Source organism: Myotis brandtii, unplaced genomic scaffold (assembly GCF_000412655.1).
Source record: "Myotis brandtii unplaced genomic scaffold, ASM41265v1 scaffold927, whole genome shotgun sequence".
NCBI classification, from domain to species: Eukaryota; Metazoa; Chordata; class Mammalia; order Chiroptera; family Vespertilionidae; genus Myotis; species Myotis brandtii.
The window spans coordinates 180248-190757 of NW_005371823.1; the positions used below are offsets into that span (position 1 = coordinate 180248).

General features: G+C 38.7%; 1 protein-coding gene across 4 annotated transcripts in view; it reads left to right on the forward strand.

Moving 5' to 3' along the window:
- The first annotated feature begins 6 nt into the window (after positions 1-6).
- Positions 7-10510, forward strand: part of SLC12A6 (solute carrier family 12 (potassium/chloride transporter), member 6) — a 95515-nt gene continuing 85011 nt past the window's right edge. For all 4 annotated transcript variants that reach the window (XM_014532945.1, XM_005885752.2, XM_014532946.1 and 1 more), the window contains exon 1: positions 7-1369. In XM_014532945.1, coding sequence (XP_014388431.1) covers positions 1099-1369 — 271 coding nt within the window. In that variant the 5' untranslated portion in view covers positions 7-1098. The remainder of the gene's footprint in view (positions 1370-10510) is intronic.

The window sequence follows — 10510 nt, forward strand, 5'->3', positions numbered from 1 at the left end:
CGGCTCGTAAACAACAGCTGCGCGCGCGCACCCGTCAGCTGGCGCCGGGATCCCACACCTGCGACCTCCGCGCGTCATCGCCGCCCCCTCCTGCACTGCCAGCCAGGACCAGCCTGCGAGGCTGTCTCCTCTTTTGCTAGGACTCGACCTGCGCCAGGGACCTGGTAGGGGCGAAAGCGTCTCCTGGCGAAGGGTTGGCCTGTCCTGTCACACGCAGGAGAAACCTAGCGAGCGGACGTTGGGCTCGATGGACTAGCAGCGACTGGCCACGACCCTGAGCTGCAGTCCGAGGTGTCCGCTAGCCTCTCTTCCCACATCCCAGGGACCTTTCTGCCAGAAGAGCGGGTGGGCAGCCCCCGCAGACCTCTCAGAGGCAGGAATCCGCTCTGCCCCAGCATCCTCCTCTGCTCACCCTTCTCTCCGCATTCTCCTCCGTCCTCGTGTGGGATATCTTTCCCGTTATGCATGCGCACCTCTCCCACCAGACCCAACTGGATTATCGGCCTCAAAAACCTCGGGTGGCTCGTCTGCACACACCTCCTCCCAGCCAGACCTGTGGGGTATTCACCTGATAGACAACAGGTGGCCTGTACCGTTTTTTTCAGTCTCTCTGCTGTATCTGCATCATCAGGGTGGACCTGTGTGCACTTGGCTCAACTAAATCCGTGAGACATTTACCAGATAAAGGACTAACTACCTTGGCCGACACCTGGGGGTCGAAGGAAGCAAGGCTTCACCTGCTTCTCTCAGATCATGGCACTGAGCCCGCAGCCCTGGATCAGGAGACATAGCTAGCTAGCTAGCTCTTCATTCTGAAGGAACGAAGTTACACGAGATTGGCATCGTTTTGTCTTTTTCTTTTTCTTCTTAAATATTTTTCAGCTACTGGTAGTGCACTTTCTAGGACAGTCTGCTTGAATTCTGAGTATAAAGATTCTTATTTGGGGCTCTGTGTGGTGTAAATCAAGGTAATTGGTAATTGGTGTGGTGTGTTTTTTTTAAAGTTATCCTATTTTTGCCATCAAAAGCAGCTAGCGTTGGAGGAAGGATTTTGCGGGTTTTTCCTTTGTGCCCTTTTAAAGGAAAAGAAAAAGAAAAATGCATCCTCCAGAAACCACCACCAAGATGGCTTCAGTTCGGTTCATGGTGACACCAACAAAGATTGATGATATTCCAGGTTTGTCAGACACCAGCCCAGACCTCAGCTCCAGATCCAGTTCCCGAGTAAGATTTAGCTCCCGGGAGAGTATGCCTGAAACGAGCCGTAGTGAGCCTATGAGTGAGATGTCTGGAGCCACCACTTCACTGGCAACTTTGGCACAGGATCCAGCCAGTGACCGGACTTCTAACCCCCAGGATGTTACTGAGGGTAAGTGGAAACCCAGATGACAGGATTCTTCCTTCATTGGTTTACTTACCAAGGGTGACTCTTCTGAGAGATCGTTTTTCTGTTATGCACACAGTAATCAGGAACCAAGGTACCTCTTTTGGAGATGCTTAGGAGCCCTTTGAAATAATGGGTAGCATGGTGGTTCTATGTAGTAGTAATTTGGTATGTGGAAGGTGTGTGGCAAGAAGAAAAGTAATGTATATTTTTGACTTCCTTATTTTTGTCTCCTTAGCATTGAAATGGGTATTTTGGTTAAGGGTGAAGGGCACAGAATTTAATAGTTTTTCAGCACAGAGAATCCTAAATTGTGAAATTTAGTGGAGAGCTAGCTTTGGGGCTCTAACTTTTACAGTCTGCTTTTAAGGCCATTTACAAGGAGTAGTTATTGATCATATATTAGTTATTGGCTTTTCTACAAAGACTTGAGATATTGTATCACAAAATTCTTTTTTTTTTTTAATTATAATTTACAGAAACAGTAGTTCAAGTAGCTAAGCTTACTCAGCCGAGGCTGAGTAGACCTAGTGTGCTATCCTTTTGAATAGATAAATTCTAAAGAGGTTTGTAGGGGCTGATTCCCACGTAATGTTTTCACTTTGAACTTTAAATGGAATGTATTGAGTATTGAACCTTTGTAGCCAGGAGGAAGCACACAAGCCTCTTCTGACTTAGATTGACCACTGAAGACTTTAAGCTTCCTGAACCAATCAGTTTGTGTTGGCTAGCTTGGACCTTTTCATTGGATTTAGTGAGAGGTGATGAAGAGAGAAATGAATGAAAAGATCATAACATTTTTTGAGAACTGCTGTACTGCTTCATATATTTAGAACTGTGCTGCTTCATATATTTAGTTTTATATTCTTTATATGTCTAGTTCTGTATTCTAACTGTAGATATGTTTGGTAGTGAAAATTTCTTGTAAGAATCTTAGACTCTGAAAATGATATTCTACCCAAATTTGAAAACTATGGCTTCAACCACTGACTTTTGAAAGTGAGGCTGACTTATCATTTTCTAGTGTCAGAAAATACTGTTCCTCCTAACCCAAGGGGTGCAGGAAACAGAATAATTTTAGTTCCTTATTTCTGTTTGTATTTTTCAATGTCTGTAGAGAAGGTAGATTTGGTAGTTTATAGTCCTAGAATTCACTTATCTTCAACTAATCATTTATTTAATGGAGATATTACAGGTTGGTTTTTGGACCTAACTATTTTCAACTTGACAAACTGTACACTGTTTACACATTAATGCATTAAAATTACATTATAAAATAAAAAATAATTCCCTTTCTTCCAAATTAACTCTTAAATTATAGTTTTAGTTATTTACATACTGCATTGAGGTTGTAAAAATACCAGATAAAGACTATATCGGTGTTAACTTTTTTATTGCTGTAATTGTCATTAGGTAATTTATAGTTAAATGTTTTTAGACTTGTGGCTTATATGTTATGGAATTGCATTTGTATTTTGTTTTAAAAGTGGGTTTGTTTCTGTAATGTGTTAGCTTTTCACAACAGGATTCTTGTCCAGGCCAGTATCTTACCTATAAGCATTCTTTACAGTCCAGAGTGGTATCATTTTATACTATAAGAGGAAAACTTGGATTTCACCTATGTCTAGGTGAAATCTATGTTGTTTAGGTGGGTACAGAAGTTAAAGCTTGGCTCTATATCTAGCATATTTCTTAATGTTTAAATATTCTCTAGTACCAGATGAAAGGGAAATTAACTGTCCAGTCATTGGATCACACATTCCCCCATATTCTGAGGAAACTAGTTTCCTATTTTCCCAATGACCTACTTTTTCTCTCTTTTTTAAAATTTTTATTCTTATGATGACTATCATCCTTTGATATATTTTTCTCACCATTAGAGGGAACTGGTTAGAAATATAATTATTTCACCTTTGGCTTTCTAATCCCTTGTTAGACATAGGTCTTCAAAGAATGTTGTTGTCAAGAAAATCAAGGACATATATAAACTACATTTTTTCTCTGAGCTGGAGTTAGTATAGGAAAACTAATTCTTTTCTACAATTAACTCTATTTTTTATTAATTTCCGAGAGGAAGGGAGCTGGAGAGAGAGATAGAAACATCAATGATGAAAGGAAATCATTGATTGGCTGCTTCCTGCACACCCCCTCATGGGGATGGAGCCCGCGTATGCCCTTGACGGGAATCGAACCCGGGACCCTTCAGTCTGAAGGCTGGTGCTCTATCCACTGAGCCAAACCAGCTAGGGCCAATTAACTCTATTTTTAAGCTCCTAGTGTATTTCAAAATTGTGTTTGCTATTTTAATATTTAGAATTTTGTTATGTATACACACATACATATATTTTTTGCCCTTTCTACACATCCTTCTATGGTTGTAATATTGTTATGATTCTCAATCCTTTCCCCACAATCCTCAGGCCTCCCATGTTTCTTATTGTAGAGAAGCTTGCCACCCTATGTTTGTTTTCTTATTACGTATCTTTTACTCATATTACATTGCATAACCAAGGCAGGGGTGACGTATGAAGTTTTAAATACTTAGTTCTGTATTTTAACTTTTTCTACTGCTGGCCTTTTGAAAGTAGGTAATTATCTTTTTTGCTATCAAAGTATTTATTGTTCTCCTTTCATTGTGTCAGGGTTCATTAGAAGTTATGGGACTGTCCTATAAATAAAATCAAGACTCTTAGCACTGTATTTGCTGGTAAATAAAATCAAGACTCTTAGCACTGTATTTGCTTATGCCTAAAGAATGTCTTAAAGATACAGAAGGAACTATTGAGAATGGATATCTCAACAGATGCTAACAGACTGGAGGAATTTGAAAATAGAGTGGAGAGTGGGAATTTTTCTTTCAACAATTTAGAAGGACATGTACAGTTTTTTATATTAAGAGTGTATCACTTTTATAATAAAACTAGAGGCCCGGTGCACAAAAGTTTGTGCACTCAGGGTGGGGGGGGCCCTCAGCCCGGCCTGTGCCCTCTTGCAGTTTGGGACCCCTCAGGTGATGTCCACCTGCTGGCTTAGGCCCGCTCCCCGGGGGATTGGGCCTAAGCTGGCAGTCAGACATCCCTCTGGCAGCCTGGGAACCCTCAGGGGATGTCCACTCGCCAGTGGGGAGCAGGCCTAAGCTGCAGTCGGACATCCTTAGCGCTGCTGAGGAGGCAGAAGAGGCTCCCGCCACCACCACTGTGCTGGCAGCCGTCAGCCTGGCTTGTGGCTGAGCAGAGCTCCCCCTGTGGGAGCGCACTGACCACCAGGGGGCAGCTCCTGCATTGAGCGTCTGCCCCGTGGTGGTCAGTGTGTGTCATAGTGACCAGTCATTCCCAGTCATTCTGCTGTTAGGGTCAGTTTGCATATTACCCTTTTATTATATAGAATAGAGGCCTGGTGCATGGGTGGGGGCCGGCTGGTTTGCCCTGAAGGGTGTCCCAGATAAGGGTGGGGGTCCCGCTGGGGTGCCTGGCCAGCCTGGGTGAGGGGCTGAGGGCCGTTTTCAGACTGGCCACACCCCCTTCAGGGTGGAGGTCCCCGCTGGGGTGCCTGGCCAGTCTGCGTGAGGGGCTGAGGGCCGTTTTCAGGCTGGCCACACCTCCTTCAGGGTGGTAGTTCCAGTGTTAACATGATATGTTGTGCAGCCTTGGAAGGAGGTTTCTGAAGTGGAGTAGGCTTAAAAGCCAGTTGCGTCAAAGAGCTCCATGTATTCCAACTGAGACTGGCTGTTACCAAGTTTTTATGGAGCAGTGTTAGGTGGTAGAGATGCAAAAATAATTAAGGTAACTCCCTCCTTCAAGAGTCACCCTCTCTAAAACCTTTTCAGATTCATCCCCATACCCAGATAGAATAGAACTAATCTATTTCTTTAAGTTCCTATATCCCTCATACATATTATTATTATATAGCAACACCTATTTCACTTAATTTTGTTTTGTTTACATGTTATCTTTCTCAGTTAGGCTGACGGTTCTCTTAAGGAAAGAGACAAAAGTTGTTTTGGTGTCTTCAGCACCTGGAATAATGGTGATGCCACATAACTCATACTCAATAAATATATACTAAGTTGAAGATATAGAGTTTAAAAAAGGGATGCATTTTACTGTTTTCTGTGGTGTTATGTATATTTGAAAACATCTATAATAAAAACTTTAAAAATATTGAGCTGCAATTAGGTGCTTTAATAGAAAAGGCTTTCTTTTATAGGAGTTTGTCATAGAATGCTCTAGATAATTTGATTAAATGCCAGTGATTGGTAAAGTGGTACTTCAACTTCTTCTCTTTTATCTTGAGTGGTCTCTTCTTTGTCCTCACTAATTCTTCCTACCAAGGGCTTCATTCTTTTCCTTTCAGTGGCATGTTCTTAATTCCATATTCTCATAAGCTTTGTTTTGATATTACCTGTACTGGAATAGAAAAGAAGGAAGAAGACACTCTTGGGGACCTGGGGACCTCATAAAAGTCATGCTTTCCCATTTTAATTAAGGCTGTTAGAAAAAGGGGAATGTTTCGAATGCTGACTTTTAAGGCAATTTGTAATGACCTATGAGGATGACATTATGCTGTAAACTTTTGGATAGTGGACTCTGTTTGCCTAATAAATACTGTGGACTAGCAAGACCCTTGTGCAAATTCTAAAAAGGCACCCCTTCCAAACTTCATTGGAGAAGGGCAAATTGGATTTCAGCCCACAGCCTGCAGCCCCCTATACTTTTGGCCTGTCACAATCTGCACAAGCTGCACGTGGTGGCCTTGTTGACTCAGAATAATGTAAATTATATATGTTTTAAGTTCTTGGTGATGTGTTTTATAACAGTAGGTATGAAAGTTTGGAGAGCTATATTGTAGGAATTATGAAATCATTTTATTTTGTGAATGGGTAAAACAAATGCAATATTTTAATAAAGTGTTATAAGTAAACTAGAGGCCCAATGTACGAAGATTCGTGCAAGAATGGGCCTTCCTTCCCCTGGCTGCGGCACTGCCTTCGCTCCAGCCGGACCCGCCTTTCCACTTTCCCACGCTGCCCAGAGACCCAGAGCGGCTAGGGCAGTGTAGAATGCCTGCATCGCATCCCGCCCCACCCCCCGGCCGCTTGGCACCTGCGTATACAAATTAACCCGCCATCTTTGTTGGGTTAATTTGCATTCTCACTCCTGATTGGCTGGTGGGCATTGCGAAGGCATGGTCAATTTGCATCTTTCTATTTTATTAGTGTAGATAGAAAAAACAAGATTATTCCATTAAAACCCTAGGATTCATGCTGCTCTATTTTTTATAATCCCAGCAATTAAATATGAAGATATGAACACAGAACTTCAGAACACACAATACATACACAGCACTTTACTTTAACTGTGGAAGTTCAGTAGTTGATTAATAGGAAATATTACAATATTTGCTCAATTCTACAATGTTCATTTGTCATATTTTAAACATTTCTAATATTCAAATACATTTTACTTTTGAAGGATTTTAAACCACCATTAAATCATTGGAGGAATTTAGAGTTAACAAAATTTCCTAATCAAGACAATATTGTATGTAAGTTAATCTGAGAGGCTATGCAAAACCTTTGGCTGTCTTAACTGAAAAAATGTAAGGGCTAAGCTTTTAATTTTTTTTTCATTCTAAAATGGATTTTTTTGTAGCTGAAAAGTACAGATATGGGGGAAAAAAGCCTATGTTAAGTTATAAGGAAATGACAAGTATGTTTATGTCTTAGTTCTAACTTTGGGTTGTTGTTTTTTCTTTTTAAAATTTTCTGTTATTTTAGCTCAGAGCTGGGTTTCAGTCTCCGGTTTCCTTGCTAAATTAATCAGTGTCAACTTCTGCTTTGCATTTTTATTACTGTATTGCTAAGCCTTATTACATTTTTAATGGCCTTGAGAAATTCGTGCAAGATACTCACTTGATAGCATTCCTCTGTTTACAGTTGGAGCCATTTGGTAGGTAGTTTTAATTTTCAGGAAAGTGGCACCTGAATTTCCTTCATTTTACCGGCTGAGTCTGCTTTTACTTTGGGGTAAGGCTATTCATTGTTTATATTGCTAGTTTTAAAAAAAGAAAACACTAATAGTTAAACATTCTTGTATACATGTGTACATTTTCATTTTGCAAATCTATGAGAAATTGAATTCAACTGAAATTTATCTCTATTCTATTTTGAGAATATTAGCCCCTAGCTTTTAAAAAATATCTAGAAATAATACTTCTTTCCAAAGTTGGTTAATTTACATCCTAAAATGCATGTAAAAATTATGTTTTGTTGATTTATTTTTTCTAGTTTAGCGGTATGCTAGTTCCAAAAATAATTTAATAACTAGTAGGAAATAGAAAGCGTTCTTTCCTGACTATCAGATGAATTATTTCCTTTCCTAAAAATCATCAGTTTTGATTTTTTTTTTCATTAAAAAAAAAGTAATTTTCTTCTGAGGTAAGATGGGATTTCTTATCCAGGAGAAAACTGAAGCTGATATGGTTAAATAAGAAAAATGTGTGTGATTCTGATACCATTGTTCTTGTCATTACACTTTCTCTACTATACTAACAATGGTTGGCTCTGTGAAATATTTATTAGGCTTCAGTTGTACATTACAGAAGAAGAAGCATAAAAGAAATGCAATTTTTATGTTTTGTGTACATTTTTGCAGTTACTTTGTCTGGCATTGGGGGCATTAAAGGAAATAGTGGGGGGCAGTTAATAAAATGACATTTCCCAAATAACTTAAGGTTCTACATTCCTAAAAGAAAATCTGTTCAAACAATGTGTATTTTACTGTGTTGTGTGTTTTTTTTTTTTAACACAAATGATGTGCAAATACCGGGGCAGTGTAGTAGTGCTGAATTACCTGAACAGTTATTGATTTAGTTAGTTGCATTAGTCCGTCTGTCCTAAAATTAACGAATATTTGTATTTTGGCTCAAATACAAATCCATTTTAAAATATTTTGTTGCAGGGGAGGGAGGAAGTAATAACTTACAAAGACACTCTTTCTATGAGATGAAAATTAACCAGGACATTTTGTTTTGAATTGTGTTTTCATTTCCTCTTTTGAAAATATGTTCTAAGTTTCGACAATATGTTGCTTAATATCTGTTTTTATTTTGTATACACTGTTTATAGTGTTGACTAGAAGCTCATCTAGCAAGTATTTCACAATAAAAGAATGAAATGTCACACATCAGAAATGAAATAACTGCCAGTGCTATTTCTTTGGTTGGTGTTTCTTGGGTTCCATCATACCTGGACTATAATGACATTAGACTAATGAAAGAGATGGGCAGCCGTATATAGGGACTAACAATATTGTAAAGAAAAAAAAAAGCAACAGTGGAAACTGAGGGCTCAGAGTACTCAGATACTTTTGATAATGCCTTCTTCGTATTTGGGTCAGCAGCCAAAATGACTGACTTAGCTATCAAATTAAAGTAGCTATCCATCAACTATCCTACTGCATTCTTTTCTCTAGTGAAGACTCACAAGTTTAGGTCCCTGAAGAAGTAACTGGGTAAGGTGATAGTATGTTGTGCTCTGAAGGTTCTTTCTATGCTTATAACGTATTTGTATGTATAGTCCTGGTTTTATATTGCCTTTTAGTATATCCCTTAATTGGATAATAAGATCTCGAGTTCCTTGAGAGTAGGAATAGAGTCTTGTTTGTCCTTTGCATTCCTCTTTCCTGGCACATAGTGGACACTCAAATATATTGAAGAATGCATGATTTCTTCAGCCTCAATAAAGCAGAAGTTTAATTTGGAGAACTCTTTGTCTTCCTTCTCTACAATATTATGAATCCATCAGAAAATAATGTGTTTTTTCTATGAACAGTATTATCTTGCAGTTGTTAGCCCTCAAATGCATTATACAAAATTCATCACTGATGTCATTTTATAAAAATCAATTTTCATAGGCAGTCTTATGTAATTTTGAAATGTAGAAGGTGTTTATTTTTTTAAAGGAAAATGTACTTCTTTTTTAAATGTGTTTTTATTGACTTTAGAGAATAGAAGGGAGAGGAAGAGAGAGATAGAAGCATCAATGATGGGAGAGAATCACTGATCAGCTGCCTCTTGCACACCCCTTATTGGGGATCGAGCCCGCAACTCCAGGCATGTGCCCTGACTGACCAGGAATTGAACTATGACCTCCTGGTTCATGGGTCAATGCTCAACCATTGAGCACATCGGTGGGGCGAGATGTAGAAGTTTTAAGTCCTTGCTATCCATGGTAGTTGATCCTCACCAAAATAATTAATTCTTTCTATAATTGTCTACATAGTAAGGTAAAATTTAGAATTTGTCACCATTTTGATATTTTAAACTGATATTTACTGTTGCAGTATCTGAGGGAGAAGGGTTTGCTGAATATGGTAAATAAGGAAAATGTATTCTAGAGAATGAGAGCCAGTATACTTTTCTGGCTCCAGTTATAGTTCTAAATTTAAATAATGAACTTCTCATTCTATTTTCGCTAAAATGTTTATAAGATTCTCTAACACAGGCCTATTCAGAGTGTAGTATGCAGACAGTGCTGGTCCATGAGCTGTTTATTACCTGTCTGTAAGGCCATGAACTTAGAAATTGAGAGTTCGTAAGGAACTTGTATAGTAGTTTGATAGAATAATTTTATGTCTTTTGAACTTAATAAAAATTGAAACATAAGTTTTGTGTATTTTTATTTCATTTTCTAGTAGTTTTCACTTTTATTCTTTTACAGAATTTTTAGCCCACAATGAATATAGTTCTTCACCAGAGATAATCTGCAAAACACTGTTCTCAAGAAATGGTTCATAGCCTTTTATATGTTTGCCTAACCTGAATGATACCACATTCAAGGGGATGTGAGGTAGTGTTTGCCTACTAGTGGCCCTTTGAAGCATGAGTTATCTGAATGTGGTGGGGCAGTGGCTTAGTCTTTCATGCAAGTCTGATATTTTTCTTAAGAATCTCTACTCTAGCACATATTATCTCTTTCCTCTCTCCATATAACTCCATATCTGAAGTTAGATATTTTTTATTTATTTATTTATTTTAAAAATATATTTTATTGATTTTTTACAGAGAGGAAAGGAGAAGGATAGAGAGAAACATCGATGAGAGAGAAACATCGATCAGCTGCCTCCT